Genomic DNA, 17,102 nt, shown 5'->3' on the forward strand with positions numbered 1-17,102 from the left:
TTTTTTATATTATTAAATTATTGTAGTTTTTTTGTTTTCAAGCCTTTTCTTTAAACATTTGCCTTAAAACATGTTGTAAAACCAATGCTGTTTTCTCAATTTGTTGGTGTGTTTCTATTTGCATGTTTCCTTAACTTGCAGGATTCTTCTGTATGTGTTGTGAGATCTCGCGTACATGTGTGTCTGTCATCTAATTTATAATAACGTTTTCTCAATTTGTTAGTATTTTTAGATTTGCATGTGTTTTCTTAACTCACAGCATTTTTGGGCTCTCTCAGCAACCGTATTTTATTAGCTTATGTAAGAATAACGATTTTTAGCACAATATTGTACGAAAATGCTATTCTACAAATGAAAAAGAACCAGAAAACTAATGAATTTGTTTAAAAGTTGTCACAACAAAAAATGTATTTTTTAAAAATACATTACATATTTGTAATCTTACAATGATGGCTGATCAAAGTTATTTTTGGAAATATTAATCACAATTGTTAAATTCACAATACCATATTATTACACATATTTACACAGTTCCTTATGAACTATTAGAGCTCAATTACGCAATAAAATATTCAGTGAGATTCACTCCAAAGGCCACAGTCGAGACGTGTTACAATTCCGAGCAAAAGCATTTGTCTTCCACCCACATTGATGAAGAGCAGCTGTTTTGACAGTCTAGACTTGTTTTCCTCTGATTCACAGCTTGGATTTAGTCTTGTCCATGATTTCTCTCAGCACGTCTGTATTTTCTCCCTCTGGAGCTTCAGGCCAGGCATCGTGTTCTGAGAGTCAAAAAGAAAATGAAAGTGTCTGAATCCTTAACAGGATGAGTCAACATCCGCTTCAGTAGCCACAAATATGCCCTGTATTTATTTTATAAATGATCTGGAAGATAATGAGTACCTGGGATTTCCCAGATGGAGTGGTAAAGGCTCTGTCCTGCATCCACCTTCAGGGTTGCTCCAGTAATATAGTTGGCAGCCGGAGACAGCAGGAAACACACAGCCGGAGATATCTAATACAATTAGGGAAATGTACAATTGGTCAGACAAGCATTTAATATTGTTTATCTGATGAAAGATACAGTAAAGATACCAGTAAGATTGTAAAATGTTTTTATTTTAATGTTTTAAAGTGTAGTTTTACTTATTTTTTCAGCTTTAATGTCTCATAATCCTTTAGGAATTAATATAATATTACACTGGCTCTTACTCGGTATTAGTTAACTAAAACTAAAATCCTTTTTATTTGTTAAAAAAGTTTATAAAAAAACAACAATATTTTTTTTTACTTCAGATAGTTCAAGAAAGCATTCCGTCTTATAATTTTTAAAGCTAAAATAACTAAAGTAATCTAAAGTAAAACTTATTAAAATGATATGTTTTTACAATTTACAAAAACACACAAACAAATTACTAAAACTTTAACCAAAATTAATAAAACCTAAAATCTGAAAATAAACTAATTTCAACTTAACAACTGCATCAATAATGCTGAAAAAGTCAACATTAGGTGACTCGGTGGCTCAGTGGTTAAAACTGTCACCTCACACAAAGAAGGTTGCTAGTTCGAGTCCCGGCTGGGTCAGTTGGCATTTCTGTGTATTAGCATGTGCAGTATGGAAGGAATGTTCCACTATTCATGGGGCCCCTGGTTTTGAAAATAAGTAATAACATTAAAATCTTAATGGTTATAACAGATTAGCATAGAAAAATTATAAAAGAGCTATAGGATTAATATAGGCTTCTTGGCATTGGTTGGGGCCCCTTAATACCATGGGCCATAAGCAGTTGCATACGTCTCTTATTGGTTAACTTCGCCCCTGAATACAATGCAGTGTAATGTTTTATAGCAACATATTTATAGCAACATATTTTATAGCTAATATCATATATTATGTATAATTGATTCTAAATTGAGCGACACAGTGGCTTAGTGGTTAGCACTGTTGCCTTATAGCAAGAAGGTTGCGGGTTGGAGTCCCTGCCGAGTCAGTTGGCATTTCTGTTTGGAGTTTGCATGTTCTCTCTGTGTTGCATGCGGCGTGGGTTACGGTGGTCACTTGATGCAGAAGTATAAACCAAGCTTTAGCGTGGGTTTCCTCTTGAATAAACTTAATTGGCCGTAGCGTATGTGTGTGAATTTGTGTGCATGGTGACCCCATGATGAATAAAGGGACTAAGCTGAATGAAAATGAATGAATTTGCTAGATTCCATTTACATTTAGCAGATGCTTTAGTCCAAAGTGACTTACAAATGAGGCATTCAGCAATTCAACATGAAGAGGCAGTACACACAAAAAGTGTTAATTTTGCAAAGGAACTTCCATTAAATATTTTCAGATATCCATTTTAAAATATTGCCAAACAAGCATTTAATGTGATGTATCTGATGAAAGATACAGCAATGTCATCAGTAATGTAGTATTACAGCATCTGTTTTTTTATTTAAATATATTTTAAAGTGTAGTTTTGAAAAAGTATTATAATATTAGTTACTTTATAAATATATACTTTAGAAAGCTTAAGAAACTATTACTCATTTTCATTAAAAGTTAAAACAATAAAAACTAAAGTAAAAATTTTATAAAATTACATGGACATTTACAATTTACAATTTACAAAAAAAAAAAAAAAAAGACTAAAACTTCAGCCAAAATAAAAATGAAAACCTAAAATCTAAAATATAAATAAAAATTATTTCAACTTAACAACTGCATCAATGAACCTGAAAAGGTCAATAATAATAATAATAATTATTATTATTATTATATAACTAATAATAATAATAGTCGACACATATGTCCTCATAAGTATAAATAATTAAAAATTACAATGCATGTTTCATGCATTTCTTTTTACCACATTATTGTTTTTATTATACTTTTCATTAAATAAATGAAGCCCTGGTACGAGTAAGACATCTTTGGGAAAAAAAAGTTTAAATTCAGTTAGGCAGACAAACAGATTTATTTAACATCTGAATTTATACCTCCTCAGGAACACCGAGTCTTTTAGCAGGACTGAATGGCACTGACATCTTAAACAAAGTAGGCCCATATTCTTTGTAGTTTTCCATAGCAGTTTTGGAGATGATTGTTCCCTACATTCATCAAACGCAAAACAACAAATGCACACACACTGTTTTGTGACAATAGACCATTCAAGTACAATTTTCTCTGAAATTTAATAAAAAACAAAACAAAAATAGGAGCATACAATACTGGACACATTTTCAGGCAAGGTAGGGTTGTCCACATGTAATTTGATTATATTTAAATGTTCATTTTGTGGATTTATTCAAATCAATATACAAATGCAGAATCCAAACAGAATTCAGCAGCCTTTTTTAGGCTGATTTCACCAAGTAGGACATGTTCCTGGATTAACATCTATGTTGATTCTGGAACAACATTCCAATCAGCCAATCAGAATTAAGGGATACATTTACATTTTATTTTAGGTTTAGGCTTACAGTTAGGTTTATGCACTTCTATGTAATTGTTTTCAAACTATAATTCCCCTCTGATTTTGGGAGTTATTATGGTTGGGTTTTAGGGGTGAGGAATAGGTATAGATTATATTTTCAAGCAAAAAAATATGTTCTAGGGTCAACACAGATGTTAATCCAGGAATGGATCAGACTTGGCAAAATTATGACGTGCCTTTTTCAACGTCTCTAATCAAACAGGTCTATCCTAATGTATATAATATAGCTTAATGGTTTCCAATCTAACACATACCGGCGCCACAGAGTTTATGCGGACCCCACTGTGAGCCCACTCTATGGCCAAACTCTTGGTCAGGTTGTCCACCGCTGCTCGAGCTGCTCCTGTGTGCCTGGCATTAATAAAAAAAACCTGTTTAAATTGAGCTTTGAATAAAAGTGAAATGTTTGATTGTGATATAATAGATGTTTAACCAGCCATATATAAAATGTAAAACACAATACGTTTCTTTTATTTTTGCAAAGGCCAACTCACGCCATTCCAGGAAAGCCTTTCCACATGTCAGCAATGATATTCACGATTACACCTCCATGGTCCTTCATCCAGGCATTATATGCTATCAGTTAACAGAAAAAAAATAGCCTTTGAATTTATACACAAGAGTTGTCAACATTATTTTTGAGGGTTAGAAATAAGAACGCATATTATAATAACACAACAGAGAGCTAAACTAAATGTCAAGCATAGGGGTGTGAGATTACCCAGATTTTGGGATAATAGAAGTTGAGCAAATTAGAGCTCTGGAATATGATGATATATATATATATATATATATATATATATATATATATATATATATATATATATATATATATATATATATATATATATATATATATATATATATTGTGGGGACAGGAAGTAAAAGTCTATGGTTTCAAATTATACTCGTTTTTTTTTGCTGTTGCAAAATACATTGTTTACGGTAATACTTTTTTATTATGTGAATGACCTCACATGAAATTCACAAGCTTAAAATTACAAAGTTTAAATTTAAAATTTTATTTTAACAATATTTGTTTGCTTTTAAAAATTTGTTTTAAAAATCAATATTAACATTTTGTTAATATTTTTGTCAAGAAGTTCTAAATAAAGTACAAAAATAATAAACATTTTTAGTATATATTTTAATGTAAAAGGAAAATAGCTTTCCATGTGGTAAATAAATATAAACTTTTAATTGATTGAATTTACAGAAAAGGTACTATATCCTGATATAAATATATTTATCAGGATATGATGTGACTTATCATGATATGAGAAAAAGTTTAAATGAACTTTTATCACATTTATTGCTTACCTAGCAAGTACTATATGATCAATCTAACTGTATTGTATTAGTCAAGCTGGGCTCGAAACTGCGGCTGCTTTGGTCACATATGAGCCCGAAATTCAATCTATGCAACCTCAAAATATATTTGGGAGCATTTGTGCGAGTGCATAAAATTGCTGGCGTGCGACCTGATTTCACTGCAAAATGTTGACTGCATGGGCAGATTTAGGGGGCATTCATGCTGAATGCATAAATGAACCTATAAGATGCGAAATGCAGTGCTCGGGAATGGTTTTAACCAGTTGTCGTACCAACTTGCCCGTTATTTTCTTATATTTATTTATCTACAGCCATTAAGGAACACGTTGTATATGTTATCAATAAATTAATTTCAATTCTAAATAGTCATTTAAATGTATTGTAATTTTTTGCATTAATCAATATATCAAGTATTATTGATATATTAAAGCAGTCATGGGCGAGGCAGTGGCGCAGTAGGTAGTGCTGTCGCCTCACAGCAAGAAGGTTGCTGGGTCGCTGGTTCGAACCTCGGCTCAGTTGCCGTTTCTGTGTGGAGTTTGCATGTTCTCCCTGCCTTCGCGTGGGTTTCCTCTGGGAGCTCCGGTTTCCCCCACAGTCCAAAGGCATGCGGTACAGGTGAACTGGGTAGGCCAAATTGTCCGTAGTGTATGATTGTGTGTGAATGTGTGTGTGGATGTTTCCCAGAGATGGGTTGTGGCTGGAAGGGCATCCGCTGCGTGAAAACTTGTTGGATAAGTTGGCGGTTCATTCCGTTGTGGTGACCCCAGATTAATAAAGGGACTAAGCCGAAAAGACAATCAATGAATGAATGAATAAAACAGTCATATTGTAAAAGAGTGGAAAAATATTGTCTGTAAGAGAGTGCACAGTGTCGAAATGTCCAGTTTTCCTTCAATGTTTGACATAATCTCAACTGAAAAAGGTAGAGAGGCTGGGATGTTTGTAAGATGTGAGTGTTTAAATCCATTTTATATTTTCTAAATGCGAATTGTCACTGTTTTGTAGCACACTAGATAATAGATATCTTTAAAAAGTAACAGACTGAAACAAACATCCAAATTTTTTTATTTTAATTTCACAGGACCTTTAAATCTTTCTAAACAGTCTGACAAAAGGATTTTTTCAGTGTCAAGCTAATGTCAAAGGATAGATTTCACACACCCCTAGTGTTGTGTTTCACCTTTATGCCGAACCTTCTCTGCAGCATAAGAACGTTCCATTGAGGTTGGTGTCGATCACAGCCTTCCAGCCTTTTGCACTCATCATGTTTGCCGGACTGGAAAACTGGCCACCTCCATTATTCACCAAAAAGTCGATTCTCCCGTGAAGCTTTAGTGTAGAGGCCATCAGGTTCTTCACCTGTCAGAAACCAGAGCTACATATTACTCACATATAAATTACAAACCCAGAGCTACAGAAATAAATGACCACTTGGATACTTTTAGCTTCTCTGGATTTGTCAGATTTATTAGATAAGATTTACTGAAACCCGCAGATTTTTGAGCTCACCATTCAACTCATCATTTACGCATGTAGATGGATGTAAATTTTATATTAACTTAGTTTTTATAATAACTTCAGTAATAATACTGAATAACATGTAAATGCGTGTGTGTGGTTTATGTAGAAAATAGTTTGTAAATTAATATTTCTGTCTTTTAGCAGATATGAGACACTTTGTTTACCAAAAGTTATTATTTTCAAAAGTTATTATCTTAACATGTGTTAAGCTTTTGGTTACTATACCCTCACTTAGAAATCATTCAGCATAAATCTGCACATTTTGTACAACATTCTGTGCAGAAATAGCAAAAGATGTCTGCAGATTCTGTGTTTTGAGATCTGAGATTTGTTTATACTATAAAGGTCTGATGACATTTCTTAGAAATTTTAAGGTAAAGTCTTGTCATTTAGGTAATTTCTAATTACTCAAAATGTGACAATTGGCCAAAATAAAAATGTTAAAATGTTGTCATTTGTTATCCCACCAAACATAAGATTTTTTTTAACTCTTGTTTTATCTAAAAAAAAAAAAAAGAATAAAACCATGACATTTTTGTTATTTTATGCAATAAAAAAAATTATTTAAAATTTGGAAGAAATGCCAAATATATTTAAAATCAAAAACATTAAGTTACGTGTACATACATTTTCAATCATATTATGTGTAATAAATGTGTATGGCTATTATTAGGAAAACATTCAACTGGAAACCAAAATATGACTTTTTAAATGGTTATTCTTTAAAGAATTCTCTGGCATAAAGGCAGTGTATTTGCATATGCAGACTTATAATACTGTGACCTCATCTTCATTGCGGATGTTGCATTCTATAGGGGTCACTTTAGCTGGACTGGATGAAGGGATTTTCAGTGTCAGCTCTTCCGCTGCTGACTTCAGACGCTCCAGCTTCCTGGACGATATAACCACACTGCATCCTACAACACAGGCCATATTTACATAAAAGCATTAATGTAAAGTACATTTTATATTCACTCATTCAGACTTTCTCCTTAATAATGTACTTTCAAAATGTTATTTCTGTGCTAATTCTAAATAATGAAATTATAGTAGCAGCTTATGACTATCAAAGCACAGCATTGTTCATAGTCAAATACATGCTATATTTATAACAGTTAATGCTGTTTTCAAGTCATACTTGCATGTGATTTCAGACCAAATATTTAAAGTACTTTGGTAAACAATATACGGAGCATGTCACTGAACAAATATCTGAACAGAAGAACACCAACTTTACCTCAAGCAGCGGCGTGAAGAATTTCAGTTAATATATGATCACAACACCTCGTTTGTGAGGAGCAGTTTGATGCTGCTACAAAGGCCAAGCAATGCCATCTACAGGACATACAGTAGAAGGTACTGCATGTTGTGTCATTTGCTTAAACTGTAAACAATAACTTGAAATATCCACTTTAGTAGCGCTTACTTTACATGCATAAAATTACAGATCAAAATAAATATCAAATCCCCTCATGTAAAAGTGATGTGGAAAAACATGCAACCCAAAAACTAGAGCATGTTTGATTAGACCACATCTTTTTTCAGGCAATTGCAGAAAACCAACGATAAGAAACAATGTGCTTTCACAGGGCAAAACAGAGTAATAGTTCTGTCTTTTAGTAGATGAGACACTTTGTTTAGAAAATTTGTTTTTTATTTTATGTGTTAAGTGTTTTGGTTACTTTACCCTTAAAATCATTCTGTGTAAATCTGCAGATTTTGTACAAAATTCTGCGCAGAAATAGCAAAAAATGTCAGCAGATTCTGTCTGGTTTAAGTAAAATGTAAATTTAAAAAAATATTTTTTTAATATTTGTTTAAACTATAAATGTCTGATGACAATTCTTGGAAATTTTAAGTTAAAATATTGTCATTTGGTTAAATACTTTTTCCTCAAAATGTGACAATTGGCCAAAATAAAAATGTTTAAATGTTGTCATTATTCCACCAAACATTTGATTTTTTAAACTCTTGTGTTGCCTATAATTAATAGAAACATGTCAGAAAACACAGCATCTTTTTAATGCAGAAAAAAACCACACTTTTACTTTAACATGCATAAAACTACAGATCAAAATAAATACGAAATCCCCTCAGGTAAAATTGATGTGGAAAAACGTACAACACAGAATAGCAGAAAACCTACGATAGGAAATAACGTGCTTACACAGGGTTTCTGCAGCGTTCATCAAGTCAAATTTAAGACTTTTTAATACCATTATTGATAGATTTTAGACTTAGTCCCTGTTTACACTAATGCGATTTTGTTTTAAACGCACAAGTTATGCTACTGTTAAGCCATCCGTCCACATTTTGGAAACGCTGAAGAGGCCGTTTTCATTCTAAAACGCTGCTGCTCCGTCTTAGACATGGTTAAACACTAAGGATTTTTGATAACAGCCCAGTTGGGCCAATAGAATTTTTTTTGCATGCTATAATAATCAAATGTAGTTCTTTCTTAGCCACATTTTTAAATGAGTTTAACTTTGCTTAAAGTATATTTATTACAGAGAAAATTACTTAAATAAACAAAAATATATACAGTATATGTTGGCTTTTGGTCGAAATGGATTGAGTATAACTTCTATTCAACTTAATGCGTTTCTGTTATAAAACCTTAAGTTTTATGACTATTTATAAACATCAAGTCCACTTCCCACTTACTTCTGTAATAGTTTTTTTATAAATGGAAGATCATGTAAAGGGATATATTTCTCTGTTAATATCATAAGGAATTGTGTAACTATTTTTAGTTTAGGGATTTTAATTTGGAGAATTTGCTGCATTTCTTTGCAATAAAAAACTTATCGTTTTTACAAGATAATACTTTACATTAACTCTCCGATTACACACATTGAATTCTACAAGAAAAAAGGATGTTTGCAGTATTTTCTGGATTATGGAATGATCAAAAAGAGATACACAGAAAACCTTCTCTGTATCGAAAAACTAAAATGTATGCAAAATATAGCACAAAAACAAAACAATGCCTTAATTTACATGATTAAATGAAAAATTTGAGAAAACTCGTAATTCAGGAATATTAACACTTAATGTAATTGTCATTCAACTGTTTTAGCAATTTATTTGATCTTATTTCACCTGCTGTTTAAAGAAGTTAATTTATTTGATAGATAGACACATTTTAACTTTTTTTTGTCAATTTTAATACATTACTGACTGCGGTGTCGCTCAATATCTGGACTAAAGTTCACGGCTATGCAAGTGCTGATCTAAAGACAAGGTCAAAACCATCGTCAAAACTCATGGTAAACTTATACCTAACTGTAAGAGCTCAGAAGTGATGGCTTTTCCAATGCCAGTCCCGCCACCCGTCACGACTGCGACTTTGTGATTGAAAAGACCTGCTTTAAAAACACTGGACGCTGCCATGTTGACTACGACAGCGAAACAACCAGAGTATAATATTGTAAGATAAAAGTCTCTTTCCGGTTGTGTCAAATTAACTTCCTGTGTTTTTTTTTATACACGTTCTGGAAAGTTAAAAGAGATTTTATTAGATGGTTTTGATATCAATGATAGAAAATGTAATAACACATTTCTTAGACGTTTGATTCGCCATCCTGCAACTTTTAGATTTACGTACTTTTGCAATAACCAATTTTAGATTATAAATTGGAATTTGGGGGCAGCACAATCGTTTTACAGCAAGAAGGTTGCTGGTTCGAACCCCGGCTGGGTCAGTTGGCGGTTCTTTGTGGAGGTTGCATGTTCTCCCCGTGTTGGCGTTTCCTCCAGTTTGCTCAAGTTTCACAAGTCCAGAGACGAAGGTGAATTGTTTGTAGTGTAACTTATGTGTGTAAATGAGTGTGTTGGATGTTTCCTAGTGATGGGTTACAGCTGGTTCATTTCGCTGTGGCGACCCCTAATTAATACAGGAACTAAGCCGAAAATAAATTATATAAGTTGGAATTGGATCTGGACATCAAATATTATATAACAAAGTTAGGGAAATCCACTTTAAAATTATACATAAAATATATCCAACCAACCTGTTACTCAGGAGATATAAAGCTTATTTTCCTTACATATTTTATGCTAAAATGTAAATATCTTATTGTAAGATGTACTGCGCATTTGATTTGTACTGTTCAGCAAATCTAATGAAAAAAAATCCTCCTAGAAGTCTTTGAAATATAAAAAATAAAAGCATACAATAATAATAATGATAAAACATCATTTTTTCTTTACAATCTATGGAAAACGCAAGCAAATTACTATTAAAACACAAAAGACATTTCAGTATGTAAAACCATGTGATTTTATTTTACAGTATGTACAGTGAAGCAAAGGAGGAGAATTCCGTACGTGGGTTAACTTTTCAATCACAGATAAACAAACATGATTTTTGTCCTTTCTGATGATGTAATTATAATGAAAGGTCTGAAAGAGATATAATGCCAATCAGCAAAACCAACATCGTCATGTCACTAGTGTGTCCCTCATTCAAATTACACACAAACACAACTGGATTAACATGAGCCTGTGAGTCTTACAGTTCGAGTTATTTAAAAAGATAAAAAAAACATCCTAATGATTTATTGCTTATTAGGGTTAAACATGTAAACACATTTACAAAAAATACATGTGCATATATCTATATACGTTATCCGCATGGTTTCAAACATACAATTACATATACACATCAACATTTTAATAACAATGTGCAAATTCTGAAGTGAGTGCATACCACAGAGTTAAAAACAATTACGTGGGCCATTGAATTAAAAGTAGCTCATTAAAAACACCATTTGGCTTATATATATATATATATATATATATATATATATATATATATATATATATATATATATATATATATATGTTGCACAAATAAAAACAAAAAAAAAATGTTAAGAAGGCAAGTCTCGGAAAATGGGCACTTCAGCTTTGTGATTCCTAAACTATTGCATATAACAGACATTATCTGGCCCTAGAGGTCATTTTAAGTAGTACCAGCATCTCACAGTCCTTTACAACAGCCAAAAGCTGCCACAAACCTGTACAATATATAAATGTGCTGAAATCTACATGATTGATACAAAGAGCACAACTTAACGATACTACGACTGTATGTACATGAATTAAATATGTGTCTTCAAGCACTTGTGTGATTAGCGTCAAGTGAGAGTAGTGGACAAAATAGTGTAAAAAATGAACAAAAATCTAAGGCAAATAATCTAAAAAGCTAAACAAAAGTGAACAAAACTAAAGCAAAGCACAAAAAGCAGAACAGAACAACCAAAACAAGGCAAAACTAAACCAAAATAAGGCAACAACAACAAAAAAGCAATGTTAAATAAAATTTAAAAAGCAAGGAACAACAATTAAATAAAGCAACAGAGAGTAAAGCAAATAAACAAAATGCAAAACAGAAAGAAAAAGAGCGAAGTAAAATAAAAAAAAAGCTAAACAAATGTAAATGAAACAAAGCAAAGCACAAAAAGTAAAGGAGAACAAAATGGATCAACCAAAACAAGGCAAAAAAAAAAAAAAAAATCAAAACTAAACCAAAGTAAAGCAAAGAAAAAAACAAACAAACAAGTGAATAAAGCAACGAAGAGTAAAACACAATGAAAACAGAAAGAAAAAGAGCGAAGTAAAATAAAACAAAAAGCTAAACAAATGTAAAATAAACAAAGCAAAGCAAAACAAAACAGCAACCAAAACAAGGCAAAACTAAACCAAAATAAAGCAACGACAAAAAGCTATGTCAAATAAATTCAAAAAGCAAGGAAGAACAAATAAATTAAGCAACAAAGAGTAAAGCAAATAAACAAAATGCACAACACAAAGATGAGCAGAGTAAAATAAAACAAAAAGTGAAGCAAAACAACAGATATCTAAAAAAGCACATAAAACAGAAATCAAACAAACCTCGTCAAAATCTAATAAAAATCAAAAGGATGTGATGTGTGTTTCAGCTAAAAACTAAATTAAAGCTGCTCAAAGCCGAATCAAATGTTGGCGTCTGCAGCAGGTAAAGGTGAAAGTGCATACTGTAGTGTGTGCTGTGATTATAGCCGGTCTGTTCTCTGAGAAACTATCATCCCGCTCTTCATATTTATTCAAGTCCTCCTCTGGGCTCTCAGTGGTCCAGAAACAGCGTATCTGTGGTTCTTCAGAGTTGTGGTCAGTTGTCACTGGGCCACAGGGAACCGAAGGCTCTTGCAATCCTGCAGTTTGGCGTGTAGTGTTTTTACCCAGGATGCAATGCGGTCAGTAGCTGTTTTCATGGCCTGCCAGGATGTAAAGGTTGCTGTGTGCTGTGGGATTATCTGTCGGTCGGCTCTCCAAAACCACCACTCTATAAAAGATCAACACAAAAACAAATACCTTTGACCTTTCTGCAAATGCATGGCCTATAATAATAAAACATGGACCGGCGCTGAGTTATACAGTGTACAGTATTACATAAAGAATGATTTCTTTATGACTGGATTCGTTCTTCTCACCTGTCTGAACCCAGCAGCCTGAATATCCTGGAGTTGTCAGAAATCTCCTGTGTAATCTGGAATAGAAACAGCGGGATTGCACAATATACATGTCATATCATTCTAATAAATCACACTTTTTTTCTTTCTTTTTACTTTGTTACCATAAATATATTTAGTGACTAAAATGGTAGCTGTGATTAAATATTGATTAAAAGATATGAATGAGGAAGAAATGTACATGCACGCATACATACAAACATACATAGACATATACATAGACATGGAAATGTTCCTCATAGATTTTTGGTCCATATTGACGTGATAGCATCACGCAATTGTTGCAGATTTTTCGGCAGCACATCCATGATGCGAATCTCCTATTCCACCTCATCCTAAAGGATTAAGAACTGGTGACTGGGGAGGCCATTTGAGTACAGTGAACTTATTATAGTATTCATGAAACCAGTCTGAGATGATTCGCGCTTTATGACAATGGCGAGTTATCCTGCTGGAAGTAGCCATCAGAAGATGGGTACACTTTGGGATGGACATGGTCAGCAACAATACTCAGGTAGGCTGTGGCCTTGACATGATGCTCAATTGGTACTAATGAGCCCAAAGTATGGCAAGAAAATATTCCCCACACTATTACACCACCACCAGTCTGATCCATTGATGCAAGGTAGGATGGATCCATGCTTTTATGTCGTTGACGCCACTCTCTGACCCTACCATCTGAATGTCGCAGCAGAAATCGAGACTCATCAGATCAGGCAAAGTTTTTTCAGTCTTCTATTGTCCAATTTTGGTGAGCCTGTGTGAATTGTAGCCTCAGTTTCCTGTTCTTAGCTGACAGGAGTTGCACTCGGTGTGGTCCTCTGCTGCTGTAGCCCATCTGCCTCAAGGTTTGATGTATTATGTGTTCAGAGATGCTCTTCTGCATACCTCGGTTGTAACGAGTGCTTATTTTAATTACTGTTGCCTTTCTATCAGCAGTAACCAGCCTGGCCATTCTCCTCTGACCTCTGGCATCAACAAGGCATTTGCACCTACAGAACTGCCACTCAGTGGATATTTTCTCTTTTTCAGACCATTGTCTGTAAACCCTAGAGATGGTTGTGTGTGAAAATCCCACTGGATCAGCAGTTTCTGAAATACTCAGACCAACCCGTCTGGCTCCAACAACCATGTCTCGTTCGAAGTCACTTAAATCACCTTTCTTCCCCATTCTGATGCTCGGTTTGAGCTGCAGCAGATCATCTTCAACATGTCTACATGCCTAAATGCATCGAGTTGCTGCCATGTGTTTGGCTGATTAGAAATTTTTGTTAACGAGCAGTTGGACAGGTGTACCTAATATAGTAGCGTTTGTGTGTGTGTGTGTGTGTGTGTGTGTATGTATACTGTACATCGATATATACGCTGTCAATGTTTGTTTTGAGTTATTATCTACAGACTATCTGTGCATCATTTCTCACATATAAAGCTGCACTTGCCTCATTGGATTTGAAGCTGCGTCCTTGCATACCATGCCTCCAGAAGGCCAACACGCTGTCCTGAAGGCAAACTAAGAGGAACAGAAATAGCCAAAGAACAAGAAAAGACATTTAAATGAACACATTTTGGCCATATAAAATAGTTTTGGGATTCCAGTTACACTTTTTCAGAAGATGTACTGTAAGTCCCAGGTGCCCTATGAATGTGTCGGAAGTTTTAGCTCAAACTCCCTCTTTTTGAACATTCAGTTTTGATGTGCGTCTCTTTAAATGCAAATAAGCTGCTGCTCTCTGCCCCCTCTACAGAAGAGGGCAAAGCCTTTACAGCCTGTGCCTCAGACACTTGAATTGATTTAAAAGTGACTGCACATGTCTTGTCAATTTAAACTTCTGATAAAAGGTTTTTCTTGACACACAAACTGGTAGAAAAGTCAGAACTACAGACGGAGAAATAACTGCCCTTTATGATTTCATCTTATTCATGCTCAAACAACATTACACACTAAAGGAATCTGAAAGTGTAAAAAGCTTTATAGGACCCATTAAATCATACATAACGGCTATTCGCTACATTTAGAGGATGTTAAAATGGAGGTACATTTACTTCAGCCCCGCATTAATGCACCAAGGTCTCATACCTATCGATTCGATCTGAAAGTTAAAAGTCAGTTCTGCAGAGAGTTTTCGACTGGACTTCAAGCGGCCTTGCAGATTCACAATCTTAATGCACCCTGGAGAGGAAAAGGAGAGGCAATTAATCACTATTTCTGAAACGCACACGTCTGATACTAATCTATTAATGTTCTGTACTTACGATCTAAGCAGACTAATATTGTATCTCTCTCCAGCTGAGTCACATGGATCACACAACTCTGTGGCGTATCTGAAAAAACAAAGACAATTATGCATTAATTTTTTTTTTAATAATCTAGTTTATAGATAACATTTTATAATACAGTGAGGTTGTAATTGTAAAGGTTGTTTTTTTCATGGTGAAAACTACATGTCATAGTATTATGATGTCATTTAGTGTATGTATTTAAAGTCAAAATTATCAGCCCTTCTTTGAATTTTTTTTCTCTTTTTTTAAATATTTCCCGAATTATGTTTATCAGAGGAAGGAAATTTTCACGGTATGTCTGATAATATTTTTTCTTCGAGAGAAAGCCTTATTTGTTATATTTCAGCTAGAATAAAGCTATATTTTTATTTGATAGTCTACAGAACAAACCATCGTTGCACAATAACTTGCCTAATTACCCTAACCTGCCTAGTTAACCTAGTTAAGCGTCACTTAAAGTTGTACAGAAGTGTCTAAAAATATCTAGTAAAAAATAATTTACTGTCATCATGGCAAAGATAAAATAAATCAGTTATTAGACATAAGTTCTTAAAACTGTTATGATTAGAAATTTGTTGAAAAAAATCTGTTAAAAAGAAATTGGGGAAAAATTAACCGGGGGGGGGGGGGGGGGGTTTAATCATCCAGAGGGGCTAATACATTTGACATCAACTGTATCAAAATGTTGTTAGGCACAAGGGTAATAGATCACAATGAAGCCTAAAATACAAATTAATTGTCATTTCAAACCTTTATAGTTGAAGTATGATGTTTCATTTTGACATAAATATTTTCTCTATTGAATAGCGTTTAACATTTGACCCATATTATTGGAAAATTACAGTAGATATTTGCGTTTAACACACTTTCTCTGAATATACGTGTTGCCTTCAACCCACATGCATATTTGCAATAAATGCACAATATATTGCTTATATAGATACAAATAACAACTTTAAAGAGAAGAGTTCTGTATTTCCCCTTAAAGGGATAGTTCACACAAACATGTAAAATTCCTCACCATTTCTTTCTTGTGTTGAACACAAAACAAGATTTTCTGAAAAATGTTGAGGGGAAAAAATTCAGCCATTGGCATCCATAATAAGAACAAAAAAATACTATGGCAGTCAATGGCTGTTTTCCCAACATTCCTCAAAATATCTTCAACAGAAAAAAGAAACTCAAAACCGGTTTTGAACAAGTGAGGATGAGGAAATGATGACAAGTTTCATATTTTGATACACCATCCCTTTAATCTGGTTATGCAAGTAATTCATATTTCGTTACCTTTTAAAAGATATTAAGTTTAATAATTTAGGCTTAATAATTTCATAGAAACACATAACCTTTTAGCTGATGAGCAATTTGGTTTCAGGAAAAATAGATCAACATCTGTGGCATTAACAGAAATTATTGTGGAAATTACTAATATGATAGATAAAAGGGGAAGGTGGTTGGAATTTTATAGATTTAAAGAAGGCATTTGATACAATAAATCATAATATATTGGTAAATTAATTAGAAAGGTATGGTATTAGAGGAGTAGCCTTGGACTACATAAGCAGTTCTTTAAAAAATAGGCAACAGTTCATGGAAATTGGCAACCATAAATCGTCATATCTAAATGTAAATTGTGACATGCCACAAGGATCAGTTTGAGGTCTAATATTGTTTACAATTTATATTAATGATATGTGTAAGATATCAGGGTTGTTTACATTTATTTTATTTGCAGATGTTACAAGTATTTTTTATTCTGGGGATAATTTACCAAATTTTATGGGGTTGATTAAAACATGATTGATTTGACGTAAACAAATAGTCATTAAACATAAGTAAAACAAAGGTCATGTTATTTGGGAAATTAAAAAGTAGTCATAATATAGATTTACAAATTGATAATGACGTTGTAGAAAGAGTATATGCAATTGGTGTTGTATTGGATCATAAATTTAGTTGGAAA

At 33.3% G+C, this 17,102-nt stretch overlaps 2 protein-coding genes and 1 long non-coding RNA gene across 16 annotated transcripts in view; all 3 read right to left on the reverse strand.

Annotated features, from left to right (window-relative positions):
- LOC147834847 (uncharacterized) overlaps positions 1–17,102 on the reverse strand; it is a 337,793-nt gene that overhangs the window by 181,797 nt on the left and 138,894 nt on the right. The gene's annotated exons all lie outside the window — the stretch shown is intronic.
- On the reverse strand, positions 379–9,788 carry pecr (peroxisomal trans-2-enoyl-CoA reductase). 6 transcript variants are annotated; one of them, NM_001017727.1, is made up of 8 exons: positions 9,626–9,788; positions 7,128–7,261; positions 6,017–6,182; positions 3,983–4,064; positions 3,743–3,839; positions 2,992–3,102; positions 904–1,015; positions 379–782 (listed from the first exon to the last, which is right to left on the reverse strand). In NM_001017727.1, the coding sequence occupies exons 1-8, from the start codon at positions 9,735–9,737 to the stop codon at positions 697–699; spliced, it is 900 nt and encodes a 299-aa protein (NP_001017727.1). In that variant the 5' UTR covers positions 9,738–9,788; the 3' UTR covers positions 379–696. The 6 variants fall into 6 exon arrangements, with proteins under 6 accessions (NP_001017727.1, XP_087128492.1, XP_087128495.1 ...); XM_087272366.1 differs by having other exon boundaries at positions 9,631–9,761; XM_087272369.1 differs by having other exon boundaries at positions 6,004–6,182; positions 9,631–9,761.
- The window catches only part of map4k3a (mitogen-activated protein kinase kinase kinase kinase 3a), a 143,498-nt gene continuing 137,004 nt past the window's right edge, over positions 10,609–17,102 (reverse strand). For all 9 annotated transcript variants that reach the window (XM_087273890.1, XM_087273887.1, XM_087273888.1 and 6 more), the window contains 5 exons: positions 15,113–15,181; positions 14,937–15,029; positions 14,299–14,369; positions 12,821–12,876; positions 10,609–12,672 (listed from right to left, as the gene is read on the reverse strand). In XM_087273890.1, the coding sequence (XP_087130016.1) occupies positions 12,585–12,672; positions 12,821–12,876; positions 14,299–14,369; positions 14,937–15,029; positions 15,113–15,181 (377 nt within the window). In that variant the 3' untranslated portion in view covers positions 10,609–12,584. The remainder of the gene's footprint in view (positions 12,673–12,820; positions 12,877–14,298; positions 14,370–14,936; positions 15,030–15,112; positions 15,182–17,102) is intronic.

Source organism: Danio rerio, chromosome 11 (assembly GCF_052040795.2).
Source record: "Danio rerio strain M-AB ecotype USA chromosome 11, GRCz13ab, whole genome shotgun sequence".
Taxonomy (NCBI): domain Eukaryota; kingdom Metazoa; phylum Chordata; class Actinopteri; order Cypriniformes; family Danionidae; genus Danio; species Danio rerio.